The sequence below is a fragment of the Pteropus vampyrus genome, unplaced genomic scaffold (assembly GCF_000151845.1).
Source record: "Pteropus vampyrus isolate Shadow unplaced genomic scaffold, Pvam_2.0 Scaffold111, whole genome shotgun sequence".
Lineage (NCBI taxonomy): Eukaryota > Metazoa > Chordata > Mammalia > Chiroptera > Pteropodidae > Pteropus > Pteropus vampyrus.
In genome coordinates, this window is record NW_011888892.1 from 1,342,326 (window position 1) to 1,360,318 (window position 17,993).

At 37.9% G+C, this 17,993-nt stretch overlaps 1 protein-coding gene across 7 annotated transcripts in view; it reads right to left on the bottom strand.

Annotated features, from left to right (window-relative positions):
* Positions 1-2,457: 2,457 nt before the first annotated feature.
* Positions 2,458-17,993, bottom strand: part of EEF1AKMT2 (EEF1A lysine methyltransferase 2) — a 31,195-nt gene continuing 15,659 nt past the window's right edge. For 3 of the 7 annotated variants that reach the window (XM_023533779.1, XM_011365460.2, XM_011365461.2), the window contains 2 exons: positions 16,572-16,788; positions 12,096-12,735 (listed from right to left, as the gene is read on the bottom strand). In XM_023533779.1, the coding sequence (XP_023389547.1) occupies positions 12,641-12,735; positions 16,572-16,788 (312 nt within the window). In that variant the 3' untranslated portion in view covers positions 12,096-12,640. Of the gene's footprint in view, positions 3,391-11,477; positions 11,835-12,095; positions 12,736-16,571; positions 16,789-17,993 lie in introns of those variants that run through there. The other 4 variants (XM_023533780.1, XM_011365462.2, XR_002781629.1 and 1 more) reach the window with 3 other exon arrangements.

Genomic DNA, 17,993 nt, shown 5'->3' on the forward strand with positions numbered 1-17,993 from the left:
AGTGTCGTCACACTGGGAAAATAAAGGGCTAGTTTCCTAACTCGGGGCGCTGATCGAAATACAGGAATGTGTACTTCAGAAGCCACATCCAAAATATATGCAACTGGTGAAGGAAGGATTTGTGGTTGCTAAGCAGAGGCTGAGCATGTTTCGTTCTGTAACTTAGGATGTTGACTTAAGTTCAGGAATGTAAGCCTGATAGAATAAGCAGAATTTTCATTGTGCGGCTCACCTGGGGGAGGGGAGTTTTCCTTGTGAAGGGAAGCCCTAGATTTCCCATTACTCCTTCCTGTTGCTGTAGGTTATTTTATTGACCTTGTACCCAAAAAGATTTTTTAAGGTTTTGGTTTTTTTTAAAAAGGACTCCCTATGCCTGGTTTGTGTGCTCCTTTGCCAAAAAAACAAAACACCTCATTACTTTACATGGATTGTGTCTGCACCATTTGAATGGTTCTATTCATAAATCAGGAAACTTTTTCTGTTGCTTCTAGGGACATTTAATGGGTTTTAATCCAACGTTTCAATCCCAGTATCAAACATAAATGAACAAATTAACTTTTCGAGCTCGTGTGCAGTTGGGAAACTCTTATATTTCACGGCTACCACTGAAACGTTTCGGTTTCTCATCACACCGGGCCCATTCTTTTTCAGAAAACCATGAGCTAACATCTCCTTTCACACCAATTCCAGTGGTTTCTGCTGCAAAATTAGGTTGAACAACGGTCAGGAGAAGGACGTGTCTATTCACTCAAGTAGGTGATGTGAGATATAATCAATTCACACTGGGAAAGCCAAAATGAGCTAATATGCGGAGTACTAAGATACTGATATCCTAATCCATAAACACTGCATTAAAACAATATTATCGAGGGCCAGTTTTGAAAGGAGAGAGAACCAAGTCTTTCTAGGTTGAACAAAGAAAAGCACGGGGATAATCTTGAGAATGCTGGTACATTTCCCTAACGCCACCTGAGCACGGTGTGCTCAGCCTTTCAGAGTTTTAAGGATAGTTTAATTCACTTTTTATTAGGAGGCCTAGAGTGACTCCTGCTGGCAAACATTCAGTTTATTCCTGCAATTACTAGTTCATTGGGTCAACTTAAAAAACAAAATGCAGGGGTCTCGAGCCTGGAAACAATTATTGCAACCATTATTCTTGTTGCTTTCAGGACGATTTTAGTCACAAAATTCCTAAGATTGTGATTATGGCAAGCTCCTTTGCTGTAAAAAGCCTCCCTTCCAACCTAAAGCGGCCCGTTTTTCTGGTTCCAAGACTTTCTTAACAGTGTCCAGAACTGAAATACCTGTTTAAGGAGCTGTGCTACTATCCAATGAATAGCCACTTCTCATTTACTTATTTTGACTCTCCAGATGCTAAAAATATATACATTAAGGCCTGTGTCACTTAACCTTCCATACTATAAACTCTTATCACATGATGTAGTCCTATAGATATAACACAACCTCCCTCTCTAGGGCTGTACTACATAGTTCTTTACGATAAAAAATCCTATCCAAAAGGTTGTATGTTAGAGTTTTGCTCAATTCAGAAGAATAAATATAAACTCAATTGAATTCTGGATTTAAAACAATGTAAGTGACAATCGGGAGAATGGAGGGAAACTATCTACCTTTGTTCAATCCTAAAAGGTCAAAACCAAATCAAAACCCGATTTATGGCACAACTAGACACCTAAACACAAATTCATAGGCCAATTTAAGAATAAATTCATAAGTAATCCAAAAATGATCACTTGTAACTCTTCCATTACTACTAACACTAGTCTGGTTAAACCACAGAACACCCTGGGAAATATGAAACGTAGGGATTACATAGTCTCACTCCAAGACCAGTTATAAAACCCAGGGATAAAACACGGCAATTCTCCCCCTCCTCGCTCTCCTTGAAGCAGAACTACCAAATGAAGGAATGCTCGTGTGTATGGTATGCATCACATGTCCACTCAAAACTGCCTGGGATTTAAACAGTATCATTCTATAAAAAGAGCTCTCCCCTTCCAAGTTTAAAGCTCTTAAGCAACAGAAGACAAAAAGGGTGTATTTTATTAAGAAAGGGTGTGACCAACTATAACTTGTATCAACAAGCTAATAAAAGTATTCACCTAAGCACATTTGTGCAGAGGAGGGTAAAGGTTGGGTTGTGATATGCACTAAGGCGTGGCCTAGGTAGTTAGTTAATGGGTGTTTTATTTTTGTGCCTTTAGAACCAGATAAACGGTTCAAACAAGGAGCTAAGCTTTGAAGTTGGAGTAAGGACCAGTCAATGGGTTGTTTTTCCCATCAAATTTATCTGTGCCTAAGGTTCGAAAAAGAGCTCACCACTAAAAAATGATAAGCTAGTTTGTCTCTGAGAATAACATATTATTCTTTTTAGACTAACAAAGTGAGACAAACATCAACTGTGTTCTACACTGAACCCAAAGCAGGATGCAGATGTGTGTGTATTAAGTCCTTTATTCAGCCTCCAAAAGGCGCTGCCTCTTTGTCACAAGTATTGTATTAAAAGCCAGTCATTCACATTTCACACTATTCTTTCTACATCTGAAAAGATCTTTTTTAAAAAACAGAACCTTTTTAAATTTCTTATAATAGATGACAGGAAGACAGACAACACCAAGATCACCTGAAGCATTTTCAAAGAGACTGGCTACTGAAAACAAGTTAGCAAAATACACTTTGGAAACTATGGAAAGTCTTGATTATAGACGGAAGGCAAAAATCAGAACTTACTACAGGAGCTATTTTCTTACGTGGACCTTGTTAAAAAAAAAAAAAAAAAAAGGTTCTGTATTTGTTCCCACATCGATGATCCAGGTACAACTAACAGCCCTATGTACATAAGCATGTTATAACACACTAATCCTTCTTGTTTTTTTCCCTGTTCTAAAACCTTTCCACTGATGAAAATGAGTTATAGCTATCTGGCCAGAATCTATCTATCTATCTAATCTCCATATCCCATATATATACACACACACATTTCATAAGAGGTACTTTGGTTCCTGAAGACAAAGTTACTTTTCGATTCAAGAACTAAATAAAACAAATTTCTTTTCATTGAAAAATAACCACTGCAGTAAATTTAATGGTACCAATCTCACTCCTTCGATACAAAGTGAGAGTTGAAGCAGCTTGAAGGGGAATGCCTATTGAAATCAGCGCATGTGAATCTGCACAGCTTTGTAACCAAATGTCTAGCATCGCAGAGGTATGAAGCCCGCCAGCTGGGGCGGCATTGTGCACCACAAAGTCGGGGTTGTAAGCCTGCGTCCTGAGCACAAACCCTGGTTCCCAAGTTGGCAGGTGCTGAAAACACAGCAAATGTCACGCTTGCAACTCACTGGATGGAAGAGCTCTGGGTAAAGTAAGCTAAAAAGAACAGAGCAACAGTTAAGACTTAGTTCATTATTACTTTTTTTTATTGCAAAGTTAATAGTAGCTATTGGTGTGAGATGCTACAAGAAAACACAAGCCATAAAAAAACAGACACTAAAAAGTTTATGCATGATAAATAAGCAAAAATAAATATAACGAAGGCTTCTCATTATCTACATTCAAAGTTACTGGCATATGTAAAACTTATCCAACCTATACCATTTTAAAACTGAGATTCAAAAGCATAATTAATTCCTGGCCTTTCCTTGATCTTTTATGATCCTGGCTAATTAGTATCACTATAACATGGTTACTCACCCATAACGTAGTTTGCCTCAGTTACTCCACCAAAAATATAACTAAAAACAAGTTCCAATATTTTCATATTGCTATACATTGAATTTAATCTAGAAAATATTTCAACGGCACACCCAGACTGAATGTGTTATTATCTTCAAATGAAAACAATTTCCATTTTTTTTTAAATATTCTTTAATGGAATTCAGATTTCATTATTTGAGATACAAGCCCAAAATTTAATTTTTCTCTTCTGTCAACTATCTGCCATATAAGTCACTGCCTCAAGAAAAATCTATTTTTAACTTGTCCCTTGTGATATGCTCAAAGCTACTGCTATCCTGCCTATCCCCATAAAAATGAAACCAAATGAATTTCATTTTCATTAGGTAGTGAGGAAACTGTTAAACTACATACAGTTTATGATTTCGCAGTTTAAACACCCAGTCTGGAGACTGAATCTTTTGAATTTGAAATATCAAGAAAAAAAACTAGTCTCGGGCTCCAATGGCTAGAATGTTTCTGGGCGCGGTATGTAAAGCACGTGCCCTACATACTACATTAGCCTGCGAGTTTCTTACCTCCCCTCAGCAGTTTGTCAACCTTCGATATTAACCAAAAGCAGAGATGTCTTATCGTACCTATTACCGTCTAAGAGGGAGTAGCCTTGCCTGTTTTGCATGGGCATACCCTGCAGCTAACCTGACACCGAAAAAAATTAATATAAAGGAGAAGCTGGCTTCCTATTTTAAATACTACTTTACAGCTCTTCTTAACATGGAACAAAAAAATAACAAAAAACTTGATCAAAACAATGTTATTTAACCATTGTACTGTTAAAGTACCTAATTTAAAGTAGTGAAGCTTCGATTATGTTCTGTCGTGACAACATACATTATCATATTGACCTCATCTCATCCGCAGAACTTTCTTAAAATGGTTCAAAGACTTAAGCCTTTGAGGTCAGCCAGCATTCCTACAGTCATACTAAGCACTCCAGGAATTGAGATATTACCACTTAACCACCAATAAAAAGGTTAAATAAACAAATCTGAAAACCAAATGTTTTCTAGACTATCATAAACAACTGATTCACTGTATTTTCCATACTAAATTGTCAGTTCCAGTACAAATGAAGGTCAAATCAGATAAACTATGTAAAGTATTACCCAACGTTACATTTTAAAATGCCATTGTGAATGACATTGTTACCGTAACTTAGAACAAGGAAAATAAACACGACTCACTGATCAAAGAAATCAAATCTAGATAACACAAGGTGGAAATCAGTGGTAAAATCTTAGCCCCCAGCTTCCTAAATCGGTAAAAGATCCAAACCCAACTCCACAACTTTCATTAACCTGACGCCAGTCATTTAGGGGACCTGCGTTCAGTTTCCTTGTCAGATGTCTCTGGAAATGCCTGGGCATTCAGACTTAATGAAGAAAGGTGGACCACAGCCTTGGCATTTGTTTTCAGTTCAAACGCACCCACATTTAATATTTTCCCCATCACATCTATCTTTACTACTAAATAATTACCAAACAGACGACGATCTTAGATTTGCGGGGAATCTTAGAGTCTGCTGAAATGCAGCATAAAGGCAATTCATGAAAATCTGGCATTGTGATTTCTGGTTCATTTCCTAAATAGAAAGGTGCTTCATGACCAGTCCGATCTAGAGACGAAGGAAGAAGCTCCACAGGACGACTTTTTGAAGAGGTTGTGAAAGGCCCCCCAGTCCAAACTTCCCCTCTCACTCACTTATCCAGCACTCCGCTCTTCACTCATCTAATCCCTCCCGGAATATACACGCCTTACAAGGAAACGAAATGCATTAACTCCGTGACACTGAGGATTAAAGTCCTGAACAATTCAATGTATTAACTCCAGTGGGAAGAAGGGTCCTCGGAGAAAAGAATATTTGTTTGGCGTTGGTGTGTGCTAGGTATCCTGCTAAAGCCGCTTTCCATTTATTTTTCTCATTTAATATTCACCCATTTACACAGAGTCTACACAATTGCTTCTATCTCCATGATATCGAACCACTTCAAATAAAAGTACTGAAGGGAAAGCAAGTTTAAAGAAGTATCTACTACACATTAGGCACTTTGCTAGCACTTTTACTATACTTAACTTCACTGAGGAGATAAGCAGGATAGGACGGAGAGGGACAAGGCTCAAGAGGGGCAGACCCAGGAACTATACTCAGCGTGGGTCTCTATGTGACTTGAGAAGGTAAAAGTCTCTAAGCACTGGGACGTTAGCGTGGTAAATCAGGTCACCTGTGAGTGTGCAGTCTGTGTTGTGTGTGGGGAAGAATTAACTTAGGGAGATCCTTCAGATCATCACAATTTTGCTTAGGCCCAACGTTGATCTCAATCTTTCTAAACATAAAATAGAAGGTGACTTAACAATTACATGTATTTTTTTGAGTTTCTTGGATAAAACATCTCTATAGTCAAATAATACCAACTGAATTATCAAATATATATCAATCAATACTCAAATCTAAAGTTTACCAATGAATGCATGACATTTTTAGATTGAAAAATACTCACGTGATTGTTCCAAGTGTTTTATTATATGTACATCTATTTTTTCATATACATGGATACCTTGGTTTAAAAGAACCATGAAGTGACCTAACAACTGATATTTAGCTAATGGAGTATTTATACTCCCCAGATATAAAGGAAACCTATTTTGTAGACCTTTCTCTAAACCTCAGATCAGTTTCAGCGGTTATTATGGACTGAATATGTCTCCTCAAAATTCATATGTTCAAGCCCTAAGCCCCAATGTGGTGGTGTGTGAAGACAGGGCTTTGGGAGGAGGTCGGGGTTAGGTGGGATGGCAAGGGTGGGTTCCTCACGATGGGATTCGTGCCCATATAGGAAGGGACACCAGAGAGGCCTACCAGAGTGCTCACTCTCTCTGCAGACTCACACGAAGGAGTCATGTGAACACAGAGATGGCAGCTACCCACGAGCCAAGACAAGAGGCCACGGAATGGAACCTACCTTGCTGGCACCTTAATCTCCAGACTTTAAAGAATAAATTTCTATAATTTAATCCACCCAGTCTACGACAGCCCAAGCTGACTAATTTACGAGTAGAGAAGAACTTGAACTATCACCCACTGCGCCCACTGCAGCAGTACATATACTGTTCCACCTACTGAATACCCTTGTTTTAGAGCAAAAAACTAAAGCCAGAAAAGGAAAGTGACTTGCCCAGGTTCCAGACACCATTTTCTCCAAAATTTAGTATGTAAAAAATACAATTTCTCTTTGATATTTATTCTATTACTTAACGGATTTTAAATACAAATTATCTCTTACTATAAAATAAAAAGAACCAAAATAAACTTCATGTTGAGAAAACAATCTGATATGGTATTTGCTGAAAATTAAATCATTAAGCAAATGGACTTCATAGCAACACAATCTTACTTCTGGATAGATTAAGTCTATCATCCAGGCAGAACCAGAGGAAGCTTCAGCTCACTAAATGAACGAACCTTCACTGGAGAAGGTAGGCTTATTTCGCAATGAGGTCCAGTATACGGAATTCCCCTCACAGTTTAATCCAGTTAATTATTTTTTAATTAAAATAATAACCACAACGATTGGCACTTCCATCTACAAAGCCCTATGGAAAATTCTGTCCTATCTCTCATAGAAATTATATTTTCAATGGTTTGACCTGACTGGCTCTCTTGATGGAATCGGAGCTTTCCTTCCCGACTTGTTATTTCCAGACAGAATAAACTGACTTGTGTGCCTTGCTTTTGACTGCTTCTCAAAAATCAGCAAATACTATTCTCATTCAAAACAACAGGAGTTTCAAAGTAAAAGCAGTTTCACTGAATCACAAATAGACCTCAAAGGTTCCACTAACAAATAACACAGCACGTAGTTTTCACTCCCAGTGTCAGGCCTTTCTTCCGAAACTTGCATACAGCTCTTTAATTCAGCCCAGTTTATTTTATTAAATACCATATTATGATTTTGCCCATTCAGATTCCAACTAGGCTTCTTGTTGAGGACATGGGAGGAAAACCTAATTATTGCTGCTTCAGTGCATCTAAATTTATTTCATTAGCAAAGTCAACAGAGTCGGGCTGGATGCTGAGGCAGGAAGGCCAGACGCGGGATGTAAACCGCTTTCCTCCACTCTCCCCCTCCCGCCGCCCCCCCTCCAAGTCCCATGGTTGGAAATCATCCCAACGTTTTACATCCTAACATTTTTTTTTAGCCAGGATGTACTAAAATTAGATGGGAACAAAGGACTGACATTTTCATATTAGAGGAGGGGTTAGGAGGAAAATGCGAAGCGGCAGCACCCACTCGCTTCCCCATTTAGCCTGCTCCTCCCGACGGCTCCCCCATCCCTGGAGCGGCAGGGGAGCTCCAACCTCCCAGTCCCAGAGACGCTTCTGTCTGCCCCAATCACAGATGATAATAAACTGCTTCATCTGTATCTTAATGAAGAATGAGAAACACAGTCCAGGGTCCCCTTATGCAACCAGAGTACTTTCATATTTCTTTCTAAGCTCCTCAGATTATATCCAGGATATGCTGACTGCTGGTTTCACGTGTAAATTTTCAGGTATTTGGGAAAACAAATGTATTACGCTAGCTTTTCTTAAAAAGCTCTTCACCAGCTAGCATGCACAATAAAGATCACTCAGTAACATACTTATCATTTCCTGATGCAGTACTAACAATACATGTTTAAAAATAGAAATACGTATTTAAAAATAAACAGAAGAATTTATCATTTCTTCAGAATGGGCCATGTGAAAAATGAAAAAAGTCAATTTTGGTTTTTTATATCTTCCTCTAATGAACTAGGCAAGAAATCTGCGAATATTTCAAGGCCCAATGGATCGCTTGGGTGTCCTCCTTGAGGCAGTATGGGCATGAGACTGTGCCCTCCGCAGCCTCTACAGCCTAGTTTTTGAAGTTCTCCACAAAATCAGGATAGTGATATATTCATGTCTTGGGAATTAGTCCTATCGTTTTAATTTGGTTTTCCTGGGCCTAACTACAGGGCCACACAGTGACAGCTCCAGATTCGGTCAGAGAAGCCCTTTCAACGACTAGTCAGTCTAACGTGCTGTGTTGTAAAGATTTTGAAAACTCAGTAAGTACCAACTCGAGCTCTTTTTTCCTGGTTACTGGAGCCCATCTTGACATCTAAGCTGGAAATGAATGATCTTTCAACAACACTCCAGGGGATTTGCTAAGGTCATATTCAATCATTCATTAGGCTTCTTACCCCTCGCTTTTCAGAGTCCCATTGCAGAGCTGATTTTATTCAGCATTTATGTAGCCTGTGGGCTTGGGTATTTGTCTGCTTAACGTTGAGTTTCATTTCTATGCCCCTAACATAGGAATCCATCAATCGACCAAAGAATTTCAAACTATTCTTTTACTTTTCTAACAAATTGCATGGTGTGTATGAAGAATAAATTAGCATTAATTTTCTTGAATTAACTGTTAATAAAACATGCTCGTGTGCTCCCCTTCTTCTAAGGACAGCTCTGTTTCCTGCCTAACCGAGAGAAATGACAAGTTTCCTAATTTTTTCCCACTATGCAATTGTCCTTCCATCTGCCATGCTCCTCGTCTCCCACAGTCAAGCCCTAGGTAACGGGCAGCCTCCTTCCAGTGAAGTGTCCCAGACAAGACGCCTTTCAGAGCCCATCAACGACCCCCGCACACAATTAGCTGAAGAGGTCACTACAGTGGGACACACGACACTTGGCCTCTTGCTCTCACAGAAAGCTGTCTCTGGAGCGCACACTCTCTAGCTCACAGTGCCTGACACAGGAAATCAAACCCAGGTCTCCCCGCAGCAGTAGGAGGCTGGCCTGGAGAACAACTGACTTTTCATATTTGTGCATTTTTTCTTTGCAGGCTACCAGACACATGCACACAAACATAAATATATAAAATAAAATTATTTAAGAGAACATGAATCAAAGTCCATTAACATAAGCAGGGATACTCGACTTCTTTGCATGTTAATTTGAGGAAAATTATTTCAAAGCCATATAAAACTTAATTACTAATATAGATTCCTTAAAAATTATGGTTTCTATTATACTCTGGATGAATATGAATTAAGGTCGACATACAGTACTGCATTACAGTACCACAGAAATTTAAAAATAAGTGAATTGAAACACACTATTCATATAAAGACTAAAAATCTTTTGGACACATTTACCTCCCTTCCCTCCCCCACCAAATAAATGGGAAACTGCACGCACATCACAGCTGAAGAAGAAAGGCAAACTCCCTGCTACTACAATGGGAGAAAAATCATTAAAGGGCAGTTTGTGCTTATTTTAAAATGGCTTTGGTCAAGCTGCCAAGAGTAGTGTCAGGTTTGATTCTCATATGCATAAATGCCAGTCCCAAAAAGCAACTCTAACTTGTGCACCTGGCTTAAAACAAAATGTTCGGAAAACTTTGTTTGTTAATTGGTGTAACCGCCCATTCAGGCCTCAAATCCCTTTGGACTTGCATACATACTTCCTACCAACAGAAGTGGCCTGCTATGCAGTAATATCATAATGAAAAGCAACAATTCTGTGCAGGCTCCAAAGAGAAATCTCGTTTGCATTTCAAACAAGTTTCCTCAAAATAAGTGTCTTTTGGTGAAATAAAATTACATTCCCAACTTCTTATCCAGAGAAAACAGCGCTCACTACATAACCTGCTACTCTTTTATAACTGCGTAATTTCTTTCACAGTTAACCACATATTCCTGTGATTTAACAAAACTAAGTTTGTTGACTTGCTTCAGTGACTTGGGGCATTTACTACTGGCCTGGTTTTTAAAGCAGAGTATTATTTGAATATACTAATTTATTGTTAGCATTTATGGACCTTCCATTTGTTCTGATTTCAACCTCCAAAAGGCAGGCTTCCAGCAGGATTAAACTGATAAGAAGAGATGACAACTCCCTTTTCCTGACCTTATCAACAGCTCCAGGATTTCTTAAAAAAAAAAAAAATCCTTCATCTTTACAAACTGAACATACCCAGGTGACAGTCGGTGACCCGAGGAGGGTCTCGACAAAGCCGAATCCAAGCTATCAGTGAATCGAACCCAATGTGTCTCAGTCTGTTAGCCTGGTGCTTTAACACAGCACATGCCTAACAACGCGCGATCCAAAAGAGCACCCACACACCAGTATCATATTCGAATTCAAGGAAGAGTTCTGTGGAAAACAACAAAGACCAGATCTCGATAAATCAGAAAACCATTTATGTTTCCATGACGTAAGATTCCATGTCTAGTTTGTAAAGTCGACACAATATTTTAAAAAGTTTAATCACACATTTTTTACTTTCTCACTTTTTACATGTTAAAAATTAAAGCTTTTCTAAAATGTTACCTGTGTTGAAAGTTTATATAAATGTCTTCAGTTATTTTGTGCAAGGCAGGCAGTAATCTTAATGGCTGATTAATGTTGATCTAAATCGAATCACCCTCCCTGCCTCCACTATGGGGCAAAAATGAAAATAAAAGCATGCCATGCCACACTTATCATTTGAGTACATTTGTCAAACGGAAATTCTGTTCATTCAGTAACCCAACAGGCCTAAAAGTTAAAAATCATCAAAAAATATATCACTTTTTAAAAAACTCATACTGTGCCTCCAGCATTAAAATATTACCCCAAATACAAAACAGCATTAAATATTAATATACCTTATCTTTTCAAAAACAGCATTAAATATTAATATACCTTATCTTTTCAAAAACTGTTTCTCTTACTAATTAGCTCCTAACTAGAACATCTTGGTCCCCATATCCCTTGGGGCTCACACAGATATATATGGGTGTAGATATAGATATAACTTATACCACCCTTTCACAGAAGAATGACACAATTCAGTTCCGGAGTAGACAAGTCTTCTAAGACAAGCAGGGAGATGGTGAAAGAACGCAGGGTGGCCCACTGTCCTCACAGTCCTCAGATCGACACCATCGCAAGGGGCTGCAGTGCTCCTAACGACTGCCCCACTCCTCTACCAGGATTTCCTAAATGCCAGTTGTAGTTCTGATTGAACTATAAAAGCCATAAATGCACACTCAGCATCTGGGAGGCAGATTATCTAGGGGAAGAGAATGGGCTTTAGAGTCAGACCCAGAGAAAAATCCTGGTTTCATCCTGTCCTAGCTGTTCGATACGCAAAAACAGGAGTAAGCCATGCATACCTGGAGAGGGTACTGGGAGGATCAGTAAGACAGTGTCACTGGACATAACACTAACGTTAACAGTATCTCTCAGTTGTCTTTCTTTCTACTTTATTTATCCTCATGGTGTGTAAACTGCCATCAGCCACAAAATACAAGCTCAATTATTTGTCGACTGATATATTTATCTGATTCTGTTTAATTATTTACAAAGTTGGAGGATTTTCTCACATATTAAATAATTTTTTTAAAATAACCACCACTGAACCAAAAATAGCATGCTTATTATGTTTCATAAATGCTCTAATAAAACACTAAGAAAGTCATTTTGCTTATTATTCTGACCCTGGGATAGTTTGGTCAAATCTTAATAAAGAGCTATATCCAATTCAATTTTACCAAGGCATAAAAATGAGGAATACATGCTTTCTGTAAATTCATTTACTGCTTTAAAGTTTTCCACTGTTCAGCAGTTACAGGAAATTTTTTAACCAAAAAGAAAAATATTTACATTTCAAATACAAAAGAAAATTTAAATTACTCCTGGTTGATCTCTAGAACCCCACCACTTACATGCTCGTGACCATTTTTACCAGCCCTTTGTCTCAACACGTGCTTCCTGTGTACTTACTAAGCATCTATTTGCACTTGCATTTTCCGTGTCAGGTGCACTTTGATGTAGAGCTGCTTTAAAAAGCTAACTGAATGTGTCCAAGGAGAAGCCTCACGTTTTCTGGAAAACCAACGCCGCCACACTGCTCCCGGATCCACCTCCGAAGCTGAATGTGGGTGTTGGCAGCTCTTCGAGAAGTTCAAATCCTGTCAGACAAAATTAAAATACTCTTATTAGAGATTAGATCTCACTGTTAAGAAACATTGTATTAACAATATACTTTTGAACCCTTTATAAAACTATGTGATTCCAAACTCTGATTTGTGACTGAATTCTATTTTTCAATTCTACTGTACTTGCACATAATGTGTGCACCCCAAAACACTGTGAACTGAACAAGAAACAGACAAGACCAAAAACGAACTGCAGAAAAGAGGCCTTCTTTCCATCCATGCCCCGTTTCCTCCCCGCCCCGTTTACCACCTCTGCACCCCTGCACCTCCTTGGGCCTCCTCCACCAGCTCGTTGGTGGGAAGCGGCCATCATGTTCCCACCAGGTACCAGGCACTGCTGAGGGCTTTGTATGCAGCAACGCCGCTGACCCCATCACATACGAAAGCACTTAATACAGAAAGGTTAATAACGCGGAAGTAACAATAAATCTGTAAAATGAAAAGTTCTGGAGATGGCTGGTGGTGACGGTTGCACAACAATGTGAATGTACTTAAAGCCACAGAACTGTGCACTAAAAAATGATTAGATGGAAAATTTGATGGTATGTATATTTTACCACAATAAAAGAATTTGTAACCAAAGAGCAAAACTCAAACTGAACTAATGAAGGATCTGGGAAGACAAGGAACTAGTAACCTTCAAAGTAAAATAGTGTGGTTTAAAAATAAATAAATAACTTGTATTCGAAAGTCCTGGGTTCAAGTCCCAGCTCTACCACTTACTAGGTGAAAGATATGCCAGTCAAGTGACCTTAACCAGGATCCTCAGTTCCTACACAAGGATGTTACAGATACCAATGCCCCATCTAACTTACAGCAATTCTGTAAAGATCAAAATGAGATAATGTGGCGTTTTCCTAAACTATAAAATAAAATGGAAATGTTTTATTATTTTGTTTTAAAAAATAAGATAAGGCTAGAAGGTCACCGTTATTAACCATGTTTCCCACAGTAATGGACTTTTAGTTTGGGAATTTTTTTTCCTTTAGGGGGTGTCTACATTTTCTAACTTTCTATGCTTTGAGCTTGAGGCTCAAATAACTCTTGTAAACAGAAAAAACTGTTAAAAGGGATATGTATTATTTCATCACTTGGTCTTTCATACTTTCATTATACATTCTAATTCATATTCTTAATCAAACCACTAAATCTTAACAAATAACTAAATGCTAACTGTTCATTAAAAACTGATCATAGAAAAGTTTTCCAAAAGAAAGGTCTTTTAATAACACAATATATTTTAACCTGAAAAATGGAGCCATTGTGGTGGGTACATGGGTACAACACCCATATTTGTTTCTGAAATTTTACTTATGCTTAAAATATGTCATCACAAAAATTTTCAAGAGAAAATGAAACTGTGAATTTTCTACTACTAATTTTTTAACTCCCTGGACTACCTCTACAGAACTGAAATTATTACATTTCAACAGATAATACACTAAAATATTAAAAATGGTTGTATTCCAGAGATAAGATAACAAATGATTTTAATTATTTTAATCTCTATGCTTATGTGTTGGGGTTGACATTTTTCAATATTTTTCATAATGAATCTGGATTACTTTTGCAGTAAAATAGGATTTGGCAGTTTAATTCAGTAGTTGTAAGAAAGTCAAGTTCCTTGGACGTCAAATGAGAACACCCTAATATCTGGCAAATGTTTCAAGTAATCCTCACCAAAACATATGACAACACAAAATGTTTATACAAAAGGGGCTATAAAGGAAAAGTGCAAGCTTCATTTCAACAGTTTCACGAATACTTATGTTTCAGACAAGGAAAGAAGCAATGAACCTTAACAGATTGGTGAAGTGAGCTTTATTCTATGCAAAAGAGACCATGGAAGCCAATCTTGAGACGATAGTGACAAGACCCTCAGCAGGGATGCGTGGCAGTGTACTCTGTCAGCGTCCTGTGCCTAACTCCAAAAACCACTCTAAGAGAGGCATGCCTCAAAGTATCCTAGTGTATGGAATTATTTCTTTACCATTCCTTGCCGTAACTTTTCACTTATTTAAATTGTTTTAAGCTCTAAAACTGAACATGAGTCAAAGAATTTACTCAGTAGTTCTCAGACACAGACACATTTTTAAGCACTCTTTACCAGGCTAAAGTCTGTTCTTCATTATCAAAGACAGACAAATATGTTTTTGTCTGGTGGTTCCAGGAGTAAGAGAGAACACCTGTATTTAAAAACCAGGAAAGGAACTTGCTCTATGCAGTGCAACTCTGAGCATTTATTAAAAGTGTCAAGCTTCAGGAAGAAGGAAAGACTATTGACATGGGGCCTCGACAGTTCTAAAGGAAACAAATTTAACATGGAAGATAATAAAATTAATGGCATGAAATAAAAGACAATAAATCACATATAATTCCAGTTTTCCAGAGGCAACAGTAATGAAGCCCCAGGCTCCCATTTCAAGCCTCAAACTCTTCAGGTTTTACATTCTGTAACCTGCCAAAGCCACTGCATGCACACAAAAGGGCGTGTGTTAAGGGTTCTCCCTCCTACTGCCTGGTCCCTTATTACCAGCAAAAAAACAAACTAAGATAAAATATATGCAGTATGGTTATAAATTCATTTCCCATCAGCTTGCGACAAGTGAAGTTCAAAATTTAACCACAAATTTAGTACCATATCATTTATCAACACTCCACCCTGAAAATTCCTCTCAGTCCTTTAAATAACTTAATCCTAATCTGAAAAGGATTCTAAGGAAAAAACAAGCAAATATCTAGTTATAAATTCTCAAAATACTTTCCCAGAAATGCCTGTACACTGCACAAATAAACTGGCAGGTAGAATGTTCCTTAAAACATGCGAGGAACAGTATGGCAAAGAACTCAAACTATGTGTGTACAGATTATCGATTCTCAATTCTCACAAATTCCTCACTGTGTAGACACAGCACCTATTATATTTTACTCATGGCACAGAAGAGGATCCTGTCTTGGCACCAAAAATCTTGAAAAAGGTAGAGATTTCCTCAAGAATAGAATTTCTATTATCGAGCCCCTACATTTTGTTTTTGTGCAGTGAATCGTTCCATATACACTGAAAAGACAAATCCTAAATATCTAAATGACCACTAGCAAGATGAAGTATCTATAAAATTAAAATTCTCGGGAGCGGCTCCATAGCGTAGCAGTTAGCATGTCTGCTTTACACGCAGAAGGTCCTGGGTTCGTGCCCCAGGTGGAGCCACGGGCCAGGCCCCGGGTGCGCCAGGCCCCGAGTGCGCCGGATGCATGCCGCAAGCGTGGGGGGAGAGACGCCCCGCCTTCAGAGATCCAGCTCTTAAAAAAAAGAGACAGCAACATCCATAGGTCATGGGTGGAAGTAGGAGGGGATTAAAGAGGGGGAAAATAATTAAAATTCTCATCCTATAAGACTTTAAAAAATACTACTTTCACATTTGCATTATTACTGGTTACTACTATTACTGATTACTAGTATATACTGTGCACTAAAGTCAAAAGCACAATATATGCATTTTCTTTGTTTGATTCTCTAATAGATTATACAGTTTAAATGAACTTAATTTTTATAGACTCATAAATTTTAGTACTTAACTGCCAGGATTTCTTGGAAATTTTTAAAAAGGAATTTGGATCTCAACCAATATTATTTCTTTGAGCTTTGCATATACAGTAAAAAGTATTACAAAGGATATTAATAGAGATGAAAAGCAGACAATTCCTACAAACAGGAAAGTAAAACACTACATAACACCAAGAAAAAAATACCTACTTAAGTGCATTAAACCTGAGGTAGGTGCACATTTAAACAACATATAGCCAGTTACCTTCACTGAATTCATCTAGCAACTCCTCCTTGGTCCAATTACATGAGGTTATTAGAAAAAAGCCTTTCACATTCAACACCCTGGAGAGAGATTTCACATACTGCTTCCTCTTCTCAGCTGCCCCGTCAGGATTAAGGCTTATGGCATCAAATGTCCCTTTGTCAATGCAAACATGAAATCCAGACAGCTTTGTGGAAAGATTCAAAAAGTCTTCTACCTATATTAAAAATCAATGTCTATGTGAGAACAATTAACACACGATCTTTACTGAATTTAAGCGACAATCTGTAAAAAGTTATAGATAAAAGGAGCCATTCATTACGATGGCATTTTACATGTAATAAACATATTTTCAACTTTATAGCTAATTTTATGTGCTTCATTCCAAGATCATTAAAGCTAAGATTAGTAAGACTGACAGAGTTTCCTGGACATTCCAAATCTCTACAAATTAGGAAACAAATCAAAGCCAGGTGTGCTGCCTAACAATACCGGCACGTAACAGAGCTCACAGGCCTGGCTTATGGAAAAGTTCTTTCTGTCAAAAAGCAGAGTATTTGATCTATTCTTAAAAACGGCAAAAATTATCTGGAACTCAAACGGGTCACTGGAAATTAGATGATTCTCACCTGACATTACTCGTTGTGTGATCTGAATAAATGAGGCGGATAACAGTTCTTTTGCATTGACTCAGCAGCTTACAAAGCGACTGATGTAATGAATGAGAAATCAAAGACTGTTTACACTGCAATTACTTAACTTTATAAATATCATTCACTTTAGAATTTAGAAAGTCATACATCAGCATCTCATTCATTTTTCTTTTTTCACGCATTTTCAATAACCTACTGATAACATTATAACAATCTGAAATAGTTCGCTGCCTCAATTTCATAAAAGTCAAAATAATTTGCCAATAATATTAATTCTGAAACGCTACCTTGAGAAAGTACACAATTAGCTGATGATTATTCACATGAACTTAATAAAGTAACCGTAAACAGTGTATTATCTGAAAATCTCTCATCGAGGTGGCTCTTACATTCACATCCACTGGAACGTGTGTTTCCCCCTTCCCCACACCCTAGTACTCATCACACCGGAAGTAAATCATGCCTACCGCTCTCAAGAGCATAGTTTGGAAGAGTTCCTATCCTAAAAGCCTGTGTGAAAGTACACATTTATTCAACAAATATTTTGTAGACACCTATTATATGCAGGGACTTTTCAGGCTCCAATAATATAACGGCAATATAACAGTTGTATCGTGTATTCTCTAAAGGGAGAAGCAAATAATAAATCAGCTAAACAAATAATCTCAGATAAAGTGCTATGAAGAAAATAAAAACAGAATAATGAAGACAGTGACTGGGAAGAGAAAAGTCTTAGAAAGGTAATCAGAAAAGGCCTACGACGGTAACG